General features: G+C 39.4%; 3 protein-coding genes across 3 annotated transcripts; all 3 read left to right on the top strand.

Moving 5' to 3' along the window:
- The first annotated feature begins 1,273 nt into the window (after positions 1–1,273).
- On the top strand, positions 1,274–8,134 carry klb (klotho beta). The gene is made up of 6 exons (XM_067519430.1): positions 1,274–2,457; positions 3,543–4,056; positions 4,151–4,419; positions 4,550–4,806; positions 4,916–5,844; positions 6,313–8,134. Exons 1-6 carry the CDS (start codon positions 1,693–1,695, stop codon positions 6,723–6,725), a joined length of 3,147 nt encoding a protein of 1,048 aa, XP_067375531.1. The 5' UTR covers positions 1,274–1,692; the 3' UTR covers positions 6,726–8,134.
- A 565-nt stretch (positions 8,135–8,699) lies between these two features.
- Positions 8,700–14,859, top strand: ube2ka (ubiquitin-conjugating enzyme E2Ka (UBC1 homolog, yeast)). The gene is made up of 7 exons (XM_067519022.1): positions 8,700–9,064; positions 9,663–9,756; positions 10,006–10,064; positions 10,174–10,256; positions 10,926–11,025; positions 13,367–13,495; positions 13,577–14,859. Exons 1-7 carry the CDS (start codon positions 9,002–9,004, stop codon positions 13,649–13,651), a joined length of 603 nt encoding a protein of 200 aa, XP_067375123.1. The 5' UTR covers positions 8,700–9,001; the 3' UTR covers positions 13,652–14,859.
- Positions 14,860–15,007: 148 nt separating this feature from the next.
- LOC137134324 (neuronal acetylcholine receptor subunit alpha-9-II) lies at positions 15,008–22,958 on the top strand. Its single transcript, XM_067519020.1, has 5 exons — positions 15,008–17,159; positions 18,295–18,449; positions 19,447–19,627; positions 20,279–20,630; positions 21,189–22,958. The coding sequence occupies exons 1-5, from the start codon at positions 17,064–17,066 to the stop codon at positions 21,953–21,955; spliced, it is 1,551 nt and encodes a 516-aa protein (XP_067375121.1). The 5' UTR covers positions 15,008–17,063; the 3' UTR covers positions 21,956–22,958.
- The last annotated feature ends 589 nt before the right edge of the window (positions 22,959–23,547 follow it).

Below are 23,547 nucleotides of genomic sequence, written 5' to 3' on the forward strand. Positions count from 1 at the left end.
CAGAAATGAGAGTGCACTTCTCAAAGCAGTCGTGCTTTTCTCTCATGCACATCCTCTTTTCACTTCCCTAAAATGATCTGCACATTGCTTTATTTACTAAAAGAAACTATTTGTTATGCTTCATTAAATTCATATTGCAAATGATATCAGTATGTAGAGACAGAGAAAGTATTGAAATTTACTTGAGGTTTTGTTTTCAGTTATACATAAACATGTATATAAATATCAAGCATTGGAAGGAACAATCTAGATTAACTTTGATTTAAATCTGAATAGCTTGATGTTACTGACTTTAGTCTTACATCTTTAGTAAGATGTTCACTGTATACAAGTTTGCCATTTACACAAAGAAACAGGGCACTGGGCATATGCACAACAGTCAGAAATGTGCTAATCTAATGCACCAACATTTTTCTCTTCAACTTGTTTTTTTAAAATGAAGGTGTTGTGTAAACAAAATACAGCAGCAATGCAGTTCAGTGTTTTTGCTTCATCTTTTCTGTATCATAGTGACCTCACTGAGGTCAGTCTTGCTAGTAAATGATCATTTTGCAGCTCAATTGACTTTCCCACTAATGCCTTGAAGCAAAGTGTATCCTGGGCAAGTATGCTGTTTACTCTAGACAGTTAAATATACCCTGCCTTAATAAAAGAGGATGATAAAAAGGCTTTTTGATAAGCTTGGGTTGGGTTTTATTGTGATTTGTTTTTAAGACAAACATGTGTACAGACAGACAGTGACACACACATACTCACTCACACTTCCAGCAATGGATTTAGTCTAGCAGATCTGCTTTTTCTTTGGGGCAGTGACTGTTGCTCACAAGGCAAGTGGAGCTTAATTGAGTTAGGTCATATGAGCTGGTGCCACTGTTCTCACCTGGCATGATTTGATCAAATCTGGGAAGAACACTGTGAACGTGCTCATTAGCTTCTGGGCATAAGACAACCCAGAATGGTCTGTTTTTTTACTCAAGCTGAGCTAAATTATTTTGCCCTTCCTTTTTTTTTTTCAATAAACGTCATCATTATATGTTAAATATATTGTCCATTTACACAGTAAATGTATGATTCAGTACTAAATATGGCCAAAATCTTTTGCAATATTAGGTCTTTTTTTTGGCAACACACTGCAATATGAAGTACCTCTCAGTTAAGGAGCTAAGATCAGAGTACAAGCTAATTATTGACACAAAAAACTTCTTTACGGTACCCAACAGCATGTTTGGAGCTCTGTATGTGTCCTCACAGTCATAGTTCATCAATATCCTCTGAGGTGTCAGCCCTATCTTTTTAAAGACCTTTTATTGGTAATATATTTCACGGATTATAGAGTGTTTTTGATATCAGCGGAGTGAAAATGATTCATCAGGAACTTCACGGAACTACATGCATTTAGATATGTCTCAACCTTTGTGTGTGTTATGTTGTGGGGAGGGGCTGAGTAAGAGCCTTAAGTACACTGAGTGAGAGATAGGGAGGTCTGACCAGGTTGTCAGATGAATACTGCGGCACTTCTTCAGCTTCAAAATCTTATTGCTCCTGGCTGTGATTAATTTCTCTCCTTTTCTTCTGAACATTATGGATGTTTTCTTACTCACAAGAAGATTTATGATAATGAACAGAGTGGATGCTTTGACTGACAATCGTCCCTTTCAAGTGGATTTCTGAACCAAGGTAGACTCGTTCAGTATGCTGGACCATCCTTTTCATCCAGCAGGTCATTGCCTCTTAATCTTGGTCCTTTTGTTGGTGTGTGGTTTGAACAAAGCAGCCTGTTCTACTGGAGGAGGGAAGAAGATTTGGCAGCAGCCAAAGCTGGATCCTGTTGTCAATGGCCAATCTTTTCTTTATGACACTTTCCCTTCAGGATTCCTCTGGGGTTCAGGGACATCTGCCTTCCAGACAGAGGGTGCCTGGGATCAGGAGGGTAAGGGAACATCCATCTGGGACAATTTCACTCACTCGTCTGTTAGTGACAATTTGTCAACAGTGACTGCCACGGTGGCTAGTGACAGCTACAATCGCTGGGAAGAAGATGTTGAGGCACTGGATTACTTAGGTGTAAGATCATACTCTTTCTCTCTTTCCTGGCCTCGGCTTTTTCCTGATGGGAATGCAAGGAGTCAGCCCAATGCAGCTGCTGTGGAGCATTATAGGCGCCTCATAGAGAGGCTTCTGGAAAAGAAAATTGAGCCAATCATCACTCTTCATCACTGGGACCTGCCACAGGTTCTGCAGGAGCAATATGGGGGCTGGAAAAACAACACATTGGTGGGACTGTTTGATGACTATGCTGCCTTTTGTTTCCGTGCATTTGGAAGTCATGTCAGGTACTGGCTTACTATGCATAACCCATACCTGGTGGCTGTACATGGTTATAGGACAGGTGTGCATGCTCCTGGAGTGACTGGGGGTGCCTCTGACTCTCTCATTGTGGCCCACAACATGATCAAGGTAAGTCTGATACTGCCAGTGAGATGAGACTTTAAATAAATGTAGTCTGTCCTCCTGTACCTGACTTGGTTGTTATCAACAGTACATGAAAATTTACAAATGATATATACTGTAAACTTTGAACTCCTCCAGCTTTATCGGTTTATGATGGCTAGTAAATGTTTGCATCCTCAATATATTTTTGAGGCCTCAAAACGATGAAGCAAGCACAATGGTCTGATATTTTGTTGTTCTTGAATTATATAAAGACAATGAAGTTTGATTAATGGCGTTGTAACATATAACTGCTTGAGCTTAGTGCATATATGCTCATTTCTAACATATCTTTTAATAAATGAACTGATCATATTTTAGTTTGAAAGGTATGTGATCAGTAAACAGGACTCTAGAAACCCTGAGGTCAAAGTCCACCACATCAGCACTTTTGTGCTGGAGAGAAACTGTAAAAGGAAGTTATGAAGATACGCCTAATTACTAATCTTATGTTAAGAGACAAGCACAGATGGTCAAGCAATTAATGTCAAGCACCACGAAAAAGTATTTCGCTGGTGCCTAATACACTGATTTTTATAATTAAAAATCAGCCTTTAAATTTTTAAAAATTACATTTTTTTGTATCTGTTGATTAGCATGGTATCTAAAAAAACTTAAAAACTCATTTTAATTTAAGATAGACAAACTCCAGGCAGAGGAACACGTTATTTAAATGATTGTATGTTTTATTGCTGTTTTAATAAACTTTTAAACATTATGAGAGTTTGGTACAGTAATATACACTAAATTAATACTTTAAAGGTCTGCAGCATTTGAAAAGCATGCTAGGTCTTTTTACAGCAGACAGCTTTACTTCACAGCAGGTAGAGTAGTAGAATAAACTAATAACATTACCAGTCTTCCACCCAAGTGCCCCAGTAAGTCACGTTAGTCTGAAACTGAGCCAGCATGCACACTACCAGGACAAGGAAACTGAAAGTTCAGCTTCGTTATTTTTAGCTATCATTACTTTTGATATTTACAGTGTTACTTTTCTATTGTATATTCTAAACTACAGTACAATGCATAATTAAAATGTATATGATTTCTAGGCACATGCCAAAGCATGGCATACCTACAACACCCACTTCCGACCAACTCAGAAGGGTAAAGTATCAATTGCTTTGGGATCCCACTGGGTTGAGCCTCAGAGAGGACAAGCCACCGAGGCCACAGTTAGGCTTTGTCAACAGTCAATGGAGGCAATGCTTGGCTGGTTTGCCAACCCCATCTTTGGGGATGGGGACTACCCAGTCTCTTTATCGCTCAAGTATGGGACCCTTCTTCCCACTTTCAGCCCTGAGGAGAAGCTCTGGGTGCGAAAAACAGCCGACTTTTTTGCTTTGTCCTTTGGGCCTAACAACCTCCGTCTGGGCCGAGACCTTGTCCAGTATGGGCAGATTGTGACCCCAGACTTGAGACGCATTCTAAGCTGGATTAAGCTGGAGTATGGGAACATAAAGGTGCTAGTGGCTGAGGGAGGCTGGTTCTCTGAAGCCAGTCTGGGAAGGGAAGACACAGTGGCAATCTATCTGATGAAGCTTTTTATAAACCAGGCCCTGCAAGGTGAGTTAAGAACAGGATATGTTTCTAAATCGTCCTTAGCATATACGGTATACAAACTGCTTCCATACTATTATCACTGTGATTTCTTTTCCAGCTATCAAGCTTGATGGTGTGCAGGTGTTTGGCTACTTTGCCTGGTCATTGGTGGATGGATTTGAGTGGAATTATGGCTATAGTATTAGGCGAGGTCTTTTCTACATCGACTTCAATAACCCAAACAGAACCAGGACCCCCAAGACCTCTGCTCAGTACTACAGGCATGTTGTCAATAGCAATGGTTTCCCTGGTGATGAAACCTTGAGAGAGGTCAAAGGCCATTTCCCCTGTGATTTTCACTGGGGCATTGCTGACTCCACTTTACAGGTAAATACAGAAGTGGACCAGAGCAGACACAATTCAATGAAGCAAACATTATCGTGTCATTTGTAAATGCAACACAAAGAAAATAATGCTACATACACAAAAACGAATTTTCTATCCCTTTCTTTGGCAGGTCAAGTTCTTCCCCTTTTCACCACAATTCACTGACCCTCATTTGTACAGCTGGAACCTGACAGGAGACGGATCATTGCATCCAGTCCCAGGGGTGAAGCTCCACCCCCGACAACCTCAGTGCACTGACTATTTGGCCATCCGTGATCATCTTCGGGTGTTTGCATCCACTGGGGCATCTCACTATCGCTTTGCCCTAAACTGGTCTCTGATTTTACCCCAGGGAGACCCCTCTAATGTGAACACTGAGGCTCTGAGGTAGAAACACAAACACGGACTATTGGTATTTTAGTCTACCTAATTTCTGCCCACACTTATTAACTTCTCTATTCTATACCCTGTTTCACATTGTCATTACTTATAAAAGGTACTACCGCTGTGTCCTGACCGAGCTCAAGAAATTGGAGTTGGAGGCTATCGTTATTCTCTACTACCCAACACACAAAGATCCAAATCTAGGCTTGCCTGGGCCACTGAATGCTACTGGAGGTTGGCTCAACTACACCACTGTGGAGGCTTTTCAGAAATATGCAGCACTGTGCTACCAAGAGCTGGCTTCCTGTGTTCGATACTGGATCACCATTAATGAGCCAAACAGACTGGTAGACATTTATTCCAATGGGACAGAGAAGCATCAAGCAGCTCACCACCTGCTTCTGGCTCATGCAAAAGCTTTTAGGTTATATGAGAGGGAACATGCTAGTCAACACAGAGCGCTGGTATCACTTGCACTACATGCCGACTGGGCTGAGCCTGCAAATCCCTTTGTAGCCTCACATACTGCAGCCGCACAGAGATTCCTTTTGTTTGAACTTGGTCGTTTCTTACACCCATTGCTGGGGACTAGTTTTGAGGAGAAGCATAGCAAGGGGGGCTACCCACAAGAAATGAAGGTATACTTAGAGGAGAGGGCTAAAGTAACTGGTCTCTCCGAATCTCCTCTTCCTAGTTTTACTGAGACAGAGAAAGAGGAGCTGAGGGGGGCTTTGAGTTTTATCGCACTGAACCATTTCACTACTCGTTTAGTGTCACCATACACCAACACACAGGCCAAAATTGTGCAGAAAACTCCAGATCATGGCTTTTCGATCCTTTCTGATCCTACATGGCCTTCCTCCAGCCTGGGGCAAGCTCTTGTACCCAGGGGCTTGCGTAATATCCTCAACTGGGTGAGCCAGAGATATGGAAGGGACCTGCCAATCATTGTCACAGCCAGTGGGATTGATGATCAGGCTACTATTGACGACAAAATCAGACAACACTATCTGAGAAGTTATCTGCAGGAGGCTCTTAAAGGTGAGGGATATATTTCAGAGCTTTTAACGACATTAGTCTTCCAATCTGTAGTATTCTTCTTTAATCCAGAATGTGTTAATAATAATATACAATTATTAACAAAATAGAGGTCTACAGTATTAAGAATGTTCATAGCTACAACTTCACAGGCCATACAGATGTTATGACTATATTGCTTCCTAGCATTAAGCTCAGACCAAATAAAAAAATGACAAAGATCATATAAAGTGAGAAGAGGGGAGAGAAAAACACTTTACAGCAATGGTGTTGATCAGCGTGTGTTCATACTTTGCCCTTTGTGATACTTAAATTACCTTTACATGCATAGTTGTCTAACATAGGTAAATAATCAGGCGTGTATTGCCAACATCTTTTTTTAGTACTTTATATCTAGGATATTCCTGTTGCTTGAAGAAGAGAGGGATGATTCTTATCTCATTTTTTTCCCATTATTGTATTTGTCTCCAGCTCGTAAATTAGATGGAGTCAACCTGCAGGGCTTCTATGTTTGGAAGCTCCAAGATCGACACATCCCCCAGTTTGGTCTTTTCACCTCAACCCACCACCAATCCAAATCCAAAAATTCTGTTGCTGTCTACAGAGAAATCATCAGTCACAGTGGTTTCCCTGAGGATCACAGCATGCAGATCTGCAGGTTCAATGGCTTGCATGAACCTTGCTCTGTATGTGCATGGATGTTCAGGAACAAAGCGATGCTGGTCTTTGGAGGCTGCCTCCTGATAACAGCAGTTATATTGACAGCACTTGTCTGCTTTGTCATCATTACCAAGAGAAAACAAACAAGAAGCAGAGATAGGAGGAGAAGGAGAAAAAAGGAAAGAGCCCACCTGTTGTTAAGTGCTAACTGTAGAGGATGTTGAATCAGTAATGTATAGCAAAGTCTGTGTGTTCCTTGACACAAGCTCTGCTAAATAAAATTTTGTCTAATCCATTATTATTCATATGTATGCTTGTGAAAAATGTATTATTAGTTTATTAAAAATTACTCTCAAGAGTAAGCATGTCATTAATTTTATTGCAGTAACGGGTTATTTAGACAACGGGCAACTGGTAAAGTTGTTTTGTTAATATGTGTTTCTAGTTAAAATATCTAATTTCTGGCCTTACATGTCACTTTCATTATGTTGAGAAAAATGTCAACTCTATGTTTATAGTTATAAGTCAGTGATTATGTATCTAAATTATTACTTTACTATGATGTTCTATACAATGTATGGTATGTTTAGCTCCAACTCAACTGTGTACTCATCACTGTTGTCACAACAGGGACTTGACGTTTACTTGTGCCACAGACTGTAGGAATTTTCATGGGGCAATGATGCCCCCTAGTGTCACTGATGCAACTTTAATAGAAAATATTTAATGTAATAATATACCATATATTCTCATTTGAATTTAGAGCAGAAGCCACGTGACTATACAAGTCAAGACAACTTTGAATTTCAGAAAATACTGCGATTGTTGCCTAGTTCTCAGCCCTGTATAGTTTTGCTGCATTGGTACAGTTATTCATCTGGGTGAAGATATGCTTGCTTACTGTGTTTGATTTGAATAAAGTGTATATGACAGATGGACACTGGTTTAACTAGGATCACCCAGTGAGATAGTGTGTGTCTGTGTGTGAAATTCCTGCCGCAGCAGAAATCAGGGATGAGGGACCAGATTTTCCCTCATTTGCTGTTTTGATGATATTGATGAGGAGCACTGTCTTAGATTGGGTTGAGTTCTGGTGACTGAGAACGCCACAGCATATGGTTGACATCACTGATAGAAATATTTTGATCATCCTGGAAGGTCATAACTGCCTGGACACCCCAAGCTCTTCCCCCCATCATTTATGTCACGTGCATGACATAAACTTTGTGTCTTCTTTCTCCCGTAGCTGTGATTCTCCCTCTCTGTCTCCCTCTCTGTCTCTGTCCCTTTCTGCAGGTGTCCCTATTTGTTTCCAGTGTGCAGCTGCTGGTCCCACCAACCTGCCCAATGCTTTCTTGTAGCTTCTTGTTGCTCTTTTCTTTTCTATTCCAACTGTTCATTCACCCGAACCATTCAAGGCAGATGGCCGTCCAGCCTCAGCCAGGTTCTCCTGGAGGTTTCCTTCTTTAAAGGGAGTGTTTCCTCTCCACTGTTGCCTAGGGCTTGATCAAGGGGGGATTTGTTCAGTTTCCTCTACATGTTAATACAGTCTTGGCTTTATTGTGTAAAGTGCCTTGAGATGACTATGCTGTGAATTGTACATAAATAAATGAATAAACTTGAATTGAATATTCTTGGTATAAATCACAAATGTACTCGCTCACTTGTCAAGAATGACTCACCTAACCATATCACTTTTCCACATTCCAGGAGAGAACCAGATTTTGTGTTTTTTGTACCACTTTAATTCTTAAATGTACATTCCTTTTGTATCTGGGCAGGGGGGCAGGGTGCCCATGACAAAAGGCCCCACAACTTATAAGTTAGTTGCAATATTTGTGCAAGAGTTAAGCAGTGACTAACTTGGAAATCTGAATTGAATGAGAATCAATATATAACCTTTATGATGCAATATAAACTAAGTAAATGAAGGACGAGTTTTAGTTGTATAGCAAGATACATGTGGCAGTTTGCATCATTTGGACCAACTATTGATCCACTGTATTGTGGAAAAGTCCTTGCAGCTCTGGGGTTTGTAGAGTGTTGGGTGTGTGAGATCTGAGAGTGGGACTCTATATGACTCTGTATATGATCCGTTTTTGTTCCAAGTATTATGTAAAAACAACAAATTATTATAATAAACGACTCGTCATGAACACGTCAACCAATTGCAGGAGGCGTCCAGGATGCAATACAGATCACATGACGCGGTCTCCTCCAGACTGCATGCAGTTTGGTATTAAAATGTTTTCAGTAGCACCAGCCGTTGTGTTGTTACACATTTGAGATGATAGGCGTACGCTGAGACGTTTTAACTTAGTGAAACATCTCTTTGATAAGAGGAACCGAAGGAGCTCAGGGTGGACACCGTTACGGCTGTTATTTTCGAGGTTGGATCCAGAAAGTACACTGCTGTTCCGGGCAGACCAAGCTTGCTAGGTTAACGTTAGTGAGGACGGACGGCGGCGAGGCCCCAACCGGAGAGGAACACGGGGGAACCATGGCCAACATTGCAGTTCAGAGGATAAAACGGGAATTCAAGGAAGTCCTAAAAAGTGAAGAGGTGGGTTGTCTTGTTTTCCATTTAAGGCTACGTTTTTTTGCTTTCTCTTTCCACGACTGCGAGGCTTAATGAGAGTGATGAGTCGCTGGCTCAGCTGTCAGTCTGCTAATTACCGAGCTGCTAACCTTAGTGTTAGCTAAGTGCAACCACAGCGCATCCGGCGTTAGCTGTTAATAAGTGTCAGGAAGATAAAAGTAAGAAAGTTAATGGTGCTTGGAATTTAACAGAACCTGAATTAATTAAGCCTCAACTTTATATACATTACATGTATTGCTAGCTTGATGTGACTCCTATGGTCTCTAAGCTAGCTGGGTTAGCACTAGCAAAGATAGTTGGACGCGATACGCGTGTAGTACTCAAGGTAAACGGTTGTCTAGTCTGACGTCATGTATAGACTCGTTTCTACTTACATTAGAGTGCTTATTACAGGTAGATCCGTAATATCTGTGCAACAAGTTGAGGTCAACTTTGGCTAAGGCTGCAGGGGGGTGTCAACTTCTGCTCCCCAGGCAGGTTTGAGTGTCAAGCCAGCTTAACGTTAACACTTTGCATTCTACTTGTCTAAGTAAAATGCCTCTTTGCTCTTCAACCCTTTCAGACGAGCAAAAACCAGATAAAGGTGGATTTGGTGGATGAGAACTTCACAGAACTTAAAGGAGAGATAGCGGGGCCACCTGACACACCATACGAAGGTGAGGGGCTCGTTTAAACACACCGTGTCTGCTGACTTGTATGTGTGGTTGCATTATTTTATGTGGTAATGGGCGTTGCTAACAGCTATATTTTCAAGAGAGCTTAACAACTCACCTGTTAAAATATGTTTTTAATTGTTAATAATTTCAGCTAAAAATGTGGTATACCCTAACAGTTGTCCATTTATTGTGTTTGAAACCCACCTGTTCCAAGTCTTGAATACTTATTATGCCTCTCATTTTCTCCAGGGGGTAGATATCAACTAGAAATTAAAATTCCTGAAACGTATCCGTTCAATCCTCCCAAGGTAGGAGTTTATGTTATTGGTGCTGAGAACCATCTCTCGTTGTGGACATTGTCTTCAGAAATGGTGCTAAATTGTAAATAATTTTCCCCTTGTTCTTATAATCTCTCAGGTGCGGTTTATCACAAAGATCTGGCATCCCAACATCAGCTCAGTCACAGGTGCAATATGTCTGGATATTCTCAAAGACCAGTGGTGAGTGTGCACTGCCATTCCTGACAGCCAAACCCTTGTTGCTTCCAATACCTGTAACATTAATAACACAATCTGCTAGCCTGTAACTTTAAACTATGCAGATAGCTCAACATTTATTAGGCTTGCATAATATGAGGAAAATATGTGATGTGCGATGGCATTGTTTAATATTGTGATGGCGTTGTGAATTGTGATCAAGTGTGCATATTAACTGAACAACTCCTAGGTCTTTCTCTTTTCAAAAGTACACTGCTAACATAGACCCATAGAACATAGAAAAAAATTACACAAAGTAGAAATAAACTAAGACATAATATTGACAATCACTAGGTGAAGTTTGGGAAGAGTGAAGAATATAGAAATCACAGATTCTCTACCTTGATATGATTTAAATGTTTAAATTTAAATATGATTTTTGTTTGTCTTCATGGCAGTCAGGGGTTAGCAAACAGACTTGCTAACAAACAGAAACTGTAAATGGGAGATTGTGGGCAGCTTACTTTATTTAATTGAACCTGATGATTATGTGGAAAGTGTTGTCAATATTATATATGAAGGATATTTTAACTACCTACCTTCTTCTCTTATATAATGTTCTTGGGAAAGACATCTGCAGATGTCAGTAAAGTTAAATTAAAGAACTTATTAGTACCCTGAATTTCCTTTCAGGGCAGCAGCTATGACACTGAGGACAGTCCTTTTGTCACTACAAGCCTTACTGGCAGCTGCAGAACCAGATGATCCACAAGATGCAGTGGTAGCCAATCAGGTTGGTATTCATGTTTATTTATGTTTTGACTTTTGGTTGACAAATGTTTAGTGCAATAGTATATTGTTATAGGACATTACTGCATATTTTTCTATAATTAAGCTCAAATGATTTCTGGTTGTGAGTTCAGGTAGCTGATGCAGTTTGAAGTTAATTATGTGTAGACTTCCTGCCTTGTTATGACTGTTATCTCCTAAAGCTTTAGCATTTGGATTGATTTCCTGTTAATGTTATATTGGCTATAATGCCTGGATACCTGTATATTAGACTGTACTAGCTGAGTAAAATTCACTGTGAAATTTTACAAGGGATTACAACTAATCCCTATTGTGCAGAAGTTCCTAGTTTGTAAATATTATCTGTAAGAGAGGTTCACTCAGAGCACTTAAAATTGAGTGTTTATATTGAAGGTACTGTCATGTCACCGGACGGAGTTATAAAAAATATTGAAAAAGCTTTTTCTACAAGTAGTATTTTGATGTATAGTTGCGCATGCCAGAGCAGCTAGTTGATAAGGCCTGCTGTCATACAGCTGTACAACTGCAAAGGACTAACTGATTATTGAATTGGCTGATAAGTAACTAATGTTTTTGGTAAGAGTTTAATCTTAAAAGTTTTTTCTTTTTTTAAGCTAATTTGCCAAAACTATTATAGTTCCGGCCTATCAAATGAGACGATCCCTTTTATTAAATCAAATATTATTGTGTCCAGTAGGTTTTAAATTTCTGCCTTAATTTTAGAAAGGGAGGTGACAAGATGTATAAAACATTGACAAGAAAGATCAAGGCCATTAATACTATCTAATTATGGACAATTCTTCTATTAATTAATCGTAATTGTTACAGGTTAAGCTGTGTTCAGTGCAAGGCCAGTAATGTAAAACTGTAGTGAAAACTGTCGTGTAGGCAGTTAGCTGTTTGCCTTTTAACATGGTTTGTTTTTTTTTCCCCTTATTGAAAAGATTATCATACACTACTAAAAATATAACCACAGGTCCACAGAGCAAGGCATAATAGGAGGCCTCAAGGAACCCCAGGATAAACATCTAGGAATCAATCTTCTTTCAATGTTCATGCTGTTCAGTATACATCCACCACCTAGAAAACACTAAACAGCAACTTGTGCACATGACAGAGTTGAGGAGGCCAATGCTCTCTAAAAGCACATACTTGCTTGTCTACAATTTGCTTCAGGCCACATGGTATAAGCCATGTAATGTTTTGGATGGCACAGTAAAGTCCTTACCCTAGTCCTATAAAGGTCCTGTAGAATGACCCAAAGCAGGCAGTAATAGCACAAAGCTGTTCTGCATATAATTCATATGAGCTAGAGTGGGAGGTTATTACAAGCTATCAGAAATTCTAAAGCTGTAAATACTACTAATAATAAGGCTATTAATATGTTCTATTGTATGTAATAATACATTCAAATAAATTAAACGGAGAAATGAAAACGGAACAAATAGAGGAAAAACACCATAAGAAACAAAGCAAACAAACAAAAATGAATAATAATAATAATAATAATAATAATAATAATAATAATAATAATAATAATAATAATAATAATAATAAAACAGGGTGGGGTGGCTGTCTTAATACCTATTAGGATCGAGGCCCGATTAGAGGAGTTGTTTATGCGGCTCCAGGGTGGTCCAGCTGGTTTGTTGCACTTTTATGCTTGGTTAACTGTGTTGTGTGTATTGTTTTTGGCTGACCTGTCATTCTTTAGCTCAGAGTTGCTGTCAGCCCCAATGGGTGGGGGGTGGATCTCTGCTTGTTTCCCTCCTAAAACAGCTCCCAGACTCTGGGGAGGGGGCCTGTTTATTAGGGTGAAACGGTAGAGAAGTATCAGAGCAACCTCAAGGTGCCTCTCCATCAGGAGCCAAAAACAGACCATTCAGTAGAATGATTCAGTAATAATTAAATATAAATTAAAAAATACAAATAATGAAATAAACTAATTTCTAATGAATTCCCAAACTTGCCAACGCCATTGAATGTAAAATTTATGAATTGACTATGACTGCACCACTCATCAGCCCACAGCTTATCTGTCAAATTATATACTTCAAAGCAATAACAAATGTTTCCAGTACATTACACAGTTTTTGTTGTATTGTCCAAAGATATTCCTTTTTCTCTCATAAGAGTACTTTTTTCAGTTTTGCTTGCTTTATTTAGCCTATTCTCTAAAGTTTTAAAAATTAAATGTAGCTATATGATAGCTCATTCTCAAAAACAAAGTCTAATTTAAGTAGAAATCTAAAATGTTTTAGACGGTACAATGGTAAAGCTATTTCTTGTGAACCTACTGTTTTTCACTTTTTTTTACCACTCAGTACAAGCAGAACCCGGAGATGTTCAAACAGACAGCGAGACTCTGGTCTCATGTCTATGCAGGAGCTCCTGTCTCCAGTCCGGAGTACACACGCAAAATAGACAAACTCTGTGCCATGGGCTTTGAAAAAGTAAGAACCTCTAAAGTTCTCATTCCCCCCTATTCTGCTGCTGAAATCCTTTTTCTGACTGGTTTTTCATTTCCTTCCCAGAATGCAGTAATAGTGGCATTGTCGTCGAAATCCTGGGATGTGGAGACGGCGACAGAGCTACTGCTTAGTAACTGAATTTTGAGACACTCTTCATGTTCATCTTGATTCAGCTCTCCTCTCCTCGCACATACACGCCATCTCTCCTCCAGATTTCACTTGTCTGACTGCGTCTCTTCTACTGTGACATCTTACGTTTCACAACGGACTCCTCACCTTCACACTTCCCCTTTCCTCCATTCCCCTTATCCCCTCTGTGTAGCATCTCTTCTCCCTGCACATTACCTCTGCTGTATCACACTCCAATCAGTTGCTCAGTGAGCTCTTATGTCTGGATTCTTTAAGTTGATATAAGGGTTTCACTCAGTGCTACAATCAAAACTCCAACAGCTTACTGCATTTTAAGCAAATCCCAGACGTCAGATCCTGCCCAAGGCCCACCTGTCTCTCAGTTTTGTGTCCAGAAAGCGGCTGTCAGCAGCTTATCCTTGCCTATGCAGTGCATTTCCTTTTGTGAAAACCTTTTGTAGGACAAAGTCAAGCCATTTAAGGAGGTTGTTTTGGACTTTACCCTGCTTTTTACACACTATGGGCAGATGGTTTATTTTTATTTCTTTTTTCTAAACAGGGATTAAGCCAATCATGGATTACCCATATGTCTAATTTGGTGTATTTTGGAATATTCTTGCACTGTATTGAATGGCACTACCTTCATTCATTCTCTCATTCTTGCACAATGATGTTTGGGAAATTTTGGTGATATAGTATATTCTATATATTTAAATTTCTACACCCTTATGAGTCATTATCCTGTACCATCATGGGTAATAGATGAGGACTCTATGAAGTGCATACATTTTAAACTTAGAATTTGGACATTCACGTCCGTCCAAAGAGTAGAACAAGTCTTATTCCCTAAACCCGAAAACCAGTTCATGAAGTGTCACTGAGGTGTTCATGCAGTATCCATATTCATATTCAAGCCACATTTTTCCACCTTTCCTAAAACTCCTGCAGGCAAAGTCCTCAGGTCCCATCACCATACCTGTCCTTGACATAGCCTACTTCACCTGCCCCCTTCTCCATATTTTATAAACCTTTTATTTTGGGTGCCTACAGAAATACATTTGGATTCATGTTTTTAAACGGAAAGAGAACAAAACAAACAAAACACATGTCTGGAAAAAGAGTTCGAAAAAAATATTGCATTATCTTAACTACGCCAACAGATAAATATGTCAAAAGATTCATCTGTAAATAAAGATATTAAAGTCTGTGTAAATTAATCCACACTCTGTCTGTTTTATCTCTAAGATGCATCTTTGTTGTGCAGTGTCAGATTGACCAATTTTGTCCTCTAGAAAATAGAACAAAATTAGGCAACACCAAGAATATTTGTGGTAATAATAGAACATTTGGTAACATCTATATTTTGCAGTGGATTGTGACTTTGATCCCAAGTCACAGGAATTATGATGATGTGGAACGGTTTATGCTTGCTGTTGTCTAGGTTCCAACACAAGCTTTTTTGCCTGTGCATACATTTGAATAAAAGCTGCTGCTGCTGCTGCGGCTGCTACTACTACAGTGAAGCAATAAATTTACAAGGGCAATAGATTGACCCTGGGTGGGATTACTTAGCCAGTGAAAACAGAGCATTTAGAAGGACTGTAATAGGGTCTGACTTGACTTCTCACTGTGCTGTTTCATTAGTTTCTGTAGTGTTCTTCGTGCATTTAGAGCTTCTGAAAGAAAACCATGCAACATCAGATCACCTTCCTTATTGCCAGAATTGGTGCAAAGCACAATGACAGATGGCCTGCTTGGTAGCATGGTGTGCCATGGTGATCCTCTCCATGAAGGCCTGACTATAATCTGCACATTCTAGCAGAAAAGCTGCAAATTGATGTGTGCTTTCTGCTAATAAATAGCACTGCATTAGGCATGGTATTATCGTAACTTGACTGTGCAGTAGGACCTCAATTATATTTTACGCTATTAAGTAATCATGGCCCTTTTTAAATTTCGGGATTTCTGATGGAAATGTATATTTTTGTGGTTAAACTACTATCCTGTAGGGCAGTATTTTTAGAGTAAAGCAGTTATTTCAGTTGAGGTCCTCCACACTCCTCTTTTATGTATCATTTAAGCTTTGTTGCTAAGCACTGATAACTCCGATGAGAAACCATAGGTGTAATGCCTTTGTTGTTACATGAGGGATTCTATAAAGTCTCATGAAGGCATAACCTATTAGGTTTGTTGTAATATCTTTTTATTTAACCAAAGTCAAGAGTTACTTAAACTAGCAGCTACGAAGTGCCAAAGCAAGTGTGGTTAACACAAGTTACCCATTTTAAGTAGTTCTAAATAGTTGTTTCTCTTGTTTCTTAAGGCACTGGATATACAGTACAATCATTCATTAAAATACACTAAATTTATTAAAAAGAAAAAACTTAAGTATCACATGTACATAAGTATTCAGACCCTTTACTCCCATTGCACACCTTGACTAAAAGATTTTCTGTCATTCTTCTGCACAAATCCTCTCAAGATCAGTAAGGTTGGGACTGGCGGTGGACAGCCATTTTCGGTTCTCCTTAGAGATGTTTACACTAGGACAACTCACATAGTCTGCTTAGGATTATTGTCATGTTGGAAGGAGACTTTTCTGACCAGTCCGAGGTGTGTGTGTATACATATGTGTGTGTGTATACACACACACACACACCTGTTGGTACCTGCTCATTACAGTTTGATTGACAGGTAATTGTCCAGTGTGTTGTGAGGCGGTGATTCGTGGGCATCCTGTTTCTCTCAGTCTACTGCTGCTATGTGATAGCCTGGGTTTTATCCCCTGTCTCAGTCAGCAGACTTGCAGCCTCCCCTGCCAAGCAGTAAGAGCTAGCCCAACCATGATGACAACTAGGTGAAACACTGCTCTGCTATCTGCAGCAGAGTTCAGCTAGGGTTGAATGAACATCATGTAGATCGGAAACCAAAGAACTGTTAGATAGCTCTTTTATTTCTTTTTGGACGTAATCAAAAATTCTCAAGATGATCCCACTGATCTATCTAGTGATGTTGCTTCCTGAAGGTGAGTTTGACTAGAGATCATGCTTGCAGAAAAATCTGAAAAATTATCTATTTTGTAGTTAATTAGTTGAATGTGCAACTAATGTGAAACTAATGCATATTTAGCATTTTAAAATTTTAAAAATCTGTTTATCAATGTTAAAGGCATTGGTTTGTGCCTAAATAGCTAACTTTAGTTTCGTATTATAATGTATAGCATTGATACCTGTAATAAACTTTATAACCACACCAAAGGAAAAGGTGAGACATTGAGTTTATTTCTATAAAGAGGTGCATAAACTGTTTAAAAAAAAAAAAAAAAAAAAAAACCTCAAAAATAACTGACGGCTATATCTTTCCACCTAAAGTGGCTCGCTCGGCTCAGGGTCACTATGCACAGAAGCTTCTAAATGATTTGATGGAGAATTATTCCAGTGCGCTGCGTCCTGTGGAGGACACAGACAGAGCTCTCAATGTCACTTTACAGATCACCCTCTCCCAGATCAAAGACATGGTGAGTAGATGGTCAAGTCATAATTACGTAAAATATACTGTATATTATAATGGAATCAAACTGCTCAAACAAACCAAATTTCTTTGAACAAGACATGATTGTCTGCAACTAAAAAAGAATTACTGCCATATTTTGGCAATGAAAAAAATCTATAAAAATAATTTAGTGTTACAATAACGCTGCAGATAAATATCCACCATGCAAACAAACTTCTTTTGAGGCATTTGGTGCATTACAGCAACTTAAAAAAGTAATATTCTAGATAATAGTTCAGTCAAAACCACACGTGTTTGAAAAACAGGCAATGAAACAAAGCCTAAGCACTTATTTGGAAGTAAGATGTCTATTTTTGATCGAGATGAAATTGTAAGTTAAAACAATCCGAACAAGTGTGCAGTTGAGATTTTAGTAAAACTTACTATACTATACTGCTGTAAGACCGGCTGTACTTCATGTGACGGAGATCATTCAAATACAGAAAACAGTACATTTTAATTGTCATTATAGATACACTGAACATAGAACTAAAACTTTAAGTTGTTGAATTAGGAATAAATGTATATTTGGTGATAATAGTTATAAAGACATTGGTCACCAGAAAATGAGTTTTTTCTCTAGGTGCTGAAGTTCATAAATTGCAGACCTCCTACTGTAAAGACTGGGCCTGCTGTTACTCAGCTGGCTCAAGTTTCTGCTCAAGTTTAGTGCTGTGTCAGCCTATATTGAATTAGCACTTGTGTACACATGTGGATGTGTGTGGTGGAAGAGAGGAAGGAGTTCACGTTTGCTGAAACTAATGCCACTAATGTGGCATACAAGGTTGTTTTGTCTCTGTCTGAGAAGCCGGGAGCGAGAGCCAGACAAGAAATGTGTATGTTAGAGTTTCCTATTACACAAACGTTTGCTTCAGTTCAGTGCTTCAGTGAAGCTCAGGCAGTGATACTGACCCCCAACCCCATTGCCTCAACTAAGCACCCTCACTCTCCAGTCACTCTGCTCATCCACCTGATATTGACAGACAGGTCTGGGTTTCAGCTGAGCTATATCTGTACTGATAATGCTCGCTGACTTAATGAGCAACAGAGAAATTAGAAGATTTCAGGGATCCGTTTTTAAGCTGCTGTTATGTGTTAAGGATGAAAGGAACCAGGTGTTGATTGCCTACCTGTGGATCAGGCAGACATGGCACGATGCTTACCTGAAGTGGAATAAAGAGGACTATGATGGACTGGAGGTGATCCATATCCCCAGCAGCCAGGTGTGGAGGCCCGACCTCGTCCTGTATAACAAGTACGCCCGTACGTCACATACACAAACTATAATTACCTAATATTTCTCGCGGACTGTGTAATAATTTAAAGCTGTTATTGCATATCAAGACTAATAAAAGACTAATTCCAGCAAGTGGTGAAATTACACACATAAACACATTCACCTTTAGGAGCTAACCACTTCTAGAGACTAGCATTACTTGTTACTTGTCACAACTAATAATGTCACTGTAACATTATATTCATAGTTTCATAATAATGTCTTCTTCATTTAAACAGCACTTTACAACTGCATCATTACTGCATAGTTAAAATTTGAATATCTTAAAACTGAGTTTAAGGGTTTAAATTAGGCTAAACATAACCTCAGACATCTGTATATTGCAAAACAGCTATATACTTATGTTGTTTATAAGCATAAATCATGACCTTAAATGATCACAGATTGTTTCATACAGCGACTATAGAATAATAAAGATAACGTATATGTTGTTTTCTAGCACACAGGCCATGCAAGAATTCCATATTAGAATGATATTTTTTTTATATGTAATAAAAAAGACATTGTATGTTGATATGCACTTAATTACTAATTTATTTTAAAATCCTGTACAATGTGTAATGTTAAAGCTACGGTGGTTAGAGCAGCTTAGGGCTGGTTAGGGAAAGGATGGACTGAGTCTCACATTAGCCCAACTATTAGTTATAAATTCCCTAATGGTTTTAGGCCAAAGTTTGACTGATACCTTGTTATATGGCCAGACTTTTGCATTGGACCATGTGGGAGTGTACAAATGTTTGTTATGCACAACTAACTCATTGTTGATAGTGTACAATGACCACAAGCAGAAAACACACTAGTAACTCAATCTTGGGGGTGTAGTTAACAACTATCATATCCCATGCTGACTACTGTAACTGTAGATGATACTGCACTTCTCTGCCTATTAGCTAATGACATAATTGATGTGAGCTTTTCTAAGTGTGTCTACTTTGTTGCTTTTCTCCTCCATCAGAGCTGACGATGACTTCTCAGGGCCGATGGACACCAACGTGAAACTGCGCTACAATGGAGAGATCACCTGGGATGCTCCTGCTATCACCAAGAGCTCCTGTGTGGTGGATGTCTCCTACTTCCCCTTTGACAGCCAGGAATGTAATCTCACATTTGGTTCCTGGACCTACAATGGCAACCAGGTATGTAACAACACTTAATTACAAGCAGGGGATGTTAAATGATAACAAATCAGTTAAATGATACAAGACTCGCTCATGTCTGGGTTGTGACACAGTGAAACACGTCAGCTTAATAAAGTGATCAAAGAATATTCTTTTGTCTTGAAACTCGTCAACCATTCTATCCATCCAGTATCTGCAACCACTTATCATGTGTAGGGTCATGTGGGGGCTGGAGCCTATCGCAGGTATCATAGGGTGAGAGGTGGGGTACACCCCAGACAGGTCCCCAGTCTATCTCAGGGCCAACACAGAGGGACAATAACTTACATAACTTTTCACAATTACATTCACACCAATGGGCAATTTTGGAGTCACTAAATAACCTAACATACATGGCTTTGGACTGGAGTACGGGAGGAAACCCACGCAAGCATGTTGAGAGCATGCTGACTCCACGGTCAGTTGGGGACTGTGAGGTGGCAGCAGTAACCTCTCCATCATTGTGCTGCCTTGAAAGATTTCAACAAAGGCAGCAATATGAGACGGCGTTGCTAGTAGGACAGCACATACTGCACATGTCTATGGATTTGATGAATTTGTGTTTTCTTGATAAAGGTTTGTTTGTGTTTATTCCTGCTCATTACCCTAATTATGCTACTGTGATCCCAGGTAGACATCATTATGGGTATGGACAGCGGTGACCTCTCAGACTTTGTGGAAAATGTGGAATGGGAGTGTCGTGGGATGCCAGCCACCAAGAACGTTATTATGTACGGCTGTTGCTCTGACCCATATCCAGACATCACCTATACGGTGCTCCTGCAGCGTCGCTCCTCCTTCTACATCTTTAACCTCCTCCTCCCCTGCTTCCTCATCTCCTTCTTGGCCCCTCTGGGTTTCTACCTGCCTGCAGACTCTGGGGAGAAAGTTTCTCTTGGAGTGACGGTTCTTCTGGCTCTCACTGTGTTCCAGCTAATGGTGGCTGAGAGCATGCCTCCATCAGAGAGTGTGCCGCTTATAGGTAAAAATGTTTAGGATATTTATGTGATTGTAGCTTACTGGTAGTACTCACAATTATGTCTGTTATAGTGTCTTTTTAACCAGACTAGCAACAGAGATGCCAAAGTTGCTTATTCGCCGAGTCGGTTTGTCAAACTGAAACTTTTTTAGACATTCATAATGCCAACTTACGTATTATAGCCACCTGATTATCCCCTGACATTTGTTCTACTACCACCATAAAGTTTAGAATTGTGGTTTTGAACAAAATATCTGCCTCATAATCAGTTGTAATAACTTTTCTTATTATGGTTCAGAATTCATACAGTACAGCATCATAATAAGGTCAGAATTTCAGATTGTCTAATACATTGTTCAGAACACAATGACTTACCCATTAGCCTCAGCTGTAACTTGTGTTCTGTTTTAAATAGCAAATGCTAGGATACTAACATACCCAGCTAACCCAGGAACATACATTATAGTAGATAGTATACATTTTACCTGTAAACAAAACCTTTGTCAAAGTGATTTTGGCATCTTGATGTAACTTGCTCCCCTTTTTGCATTTGTTTCATAGGAAAATACTACATTGCCACTATGACCATGGTCACAGCATCCACATCTCTCACCATCTTCATCATGAACATCCATTTCTGTGGTGCAGAGGCCAAACCAGTCCCCCACTGGGCAAAAGTCCTCATCATTGACTACATGTCCAAGATTTTCTTTGTTTATGAGGTAGGTGAGAACTGTGCCTCTCCCTCCTCCTCCGTCTCCTCTTCTTCATCTGTTCAGTCAACCCAGGATGAAAACTGTCACCAGTACCATAGCCCCCACATTCAGGCGAATGGAAAGCCAGGGAGCCACAGTAACCAGAAGGAACAGCAGAGTCACAGATACCCCAGGCCCCAGACACCCAAACCACAGCACCACCCTAGAGTAAAAGCCCAGCACCACATCACGAGGGAGGAAAGAAATCACCTCTCCAGTTTCTCACCTGGAAAATATGAAGGCTTAAATGGTAAGATCCATACATCTGAATGCTGTAAAGAAGACCAGAAGGTTCCCTGCTATCCTGAAGACAAAAAGGCTCCACCTCAAGGCCCCACTGTAACCTTTGGCTCCTGTGTGTTCTGTTCACATGGCAGTAGTATCCCTAGTGTGGACACCAAGCTGGTTCGAAATGTGGAGTATATTGCCAACTGTTTCAGAGAGCAGAGAGCTACATGCGCCAAAGGGGCAGAATGGAAGAAGATTGCTAAAGTGATGGACAGGTTCTTCATGTGGATCTTCTTTATCATGGTTTTCCTTATGAGCATTCTCATCATTGGCAAAGCACCATGAAAAATCATAATGCTGAAGATTTTTCAATATCGGACTCCGTGAACTATGTGGTTTTAAAAAGTCAGAGGGGACTATTTTTATAAACTTGCCACACATTTAAAAATTGTGCAGACTTTTCCCTCTGAGCCACAAGGATTACAGTAATTTTAAAATAAAAACAACTGCATTAACTGTTTTTGGCCAGGCACACCCAACACACACAACCATACACAAAATTTTAAAGAACCCATGATTCCTTACTCATACAGTAATTTAATGTCAAAGCAATATTACATTCTTATGGCTTTATGTAAAACAAAATGGGACAACCTCTGACAAAATGTGTAGGCAATGCTGCAAACTTAAGGAAATAAATTTAGAAATTTGGTACGACTAATAATTTTTCTTAAATTCCTTTTTTCCACTTTTCTGCATTGTTGGTGCATTTATTGTGGCTACTTCCCTTCCACTCTGCAGCATCTCTCTCTTGGTTGTGTGTTTTACAGCAGATGCACACCCTACTATTATCCCTATCTAACGTGCCTTTGATGTGAGGTACATCATCTGACCACTGAATACACGTAAAGAGATCTGCTGTCAAGATAAAATATGACCAGTGAAGACAGCACATGTCTTATTCACTACAGTGAAATGAGATGCCTGAGGCTGACAGACACAGTGTCAGGGAATGCTCTGGACTCGCAGAATTATTTTCCTCCTCAAAATCATCCAGTGAATAGTTAATGAGCAAGCTTTGTTTTGTAGCACAGCCAGGGCATTGAGAATGTAAGGTAATATGGAGCATCAATTATGTAATACAACGTGCAGACTCTGACCGCCCCTTCCAAAAAACCCATAACTTGAAAAGTTCAGTCCGTGTGTGTGGTTGTGTGCGTGTTTATGCATGCATACACTGTAAATGGAAGGTGGGAGAGATATAAATTACAATAGGTTAGGAAAGAACGTAGGCTTACTGATACTAATGATAAAAGTATTTGAAGGTACGTTTGTCTTCTTATTCTGCTACGTTTGAGATGTTAAGATGTTTACAAAACAGTTTGTTTAAGAAATTGATATGTAGATTTCAAATAAGTAAATTTATACATTTATTTCCGAGTACCTTGGAATCAAAATTATAAAATATGAAGCTGTTAAAATTATATATTTTTGTAACTGTTATCAAATCCAGTTAAAAAACTAAAAAAATGTTTTACTATTTTTGTCACACTTTTTCTATCTTTCCTAAACTGTCTGTGACAATCAGTCCCAAACCCAATTACTCCTCCTGAAATATTTCAAAATTAGCCATAGCAATTAGCTGTCTTTTTTCCATTACAAATATTTCACAGCAATACCTTGATCTTACAGTAGAGGCTGCTCATTTCCCACTTACTATTCTAATGGCTGCACAGGGCTACTGTTTGAAGTTGCATGTGACATAAGTGCACAAAGTTGGCCCTTCCAAACTATTCTTGTTTTCGTCTCCAGTGATCCACTCACAATTTACTACTGAGATTTGTATGCTTTTTATTAGTCCTCCAGCTTATTATAGTGCAGATAGTGTATATAATGACATATACACTAGTAGTCATACATACTGCAATTTCATAAAA

This window comes from Channa argus, chromosome 10 (genome assembly GCF_033026475.1).
Source record: "Channa argus isolate prfri chromosome 10, Channa argus male v1.0, whole genome shotgun sequence".
Classification (NCBI taxonomy): domain Eukaryota; kingdom Metazoa; phylum Chordata; class Actinopteri; order Anabantiformes; family Channidae; genus Channa; species Channa argus.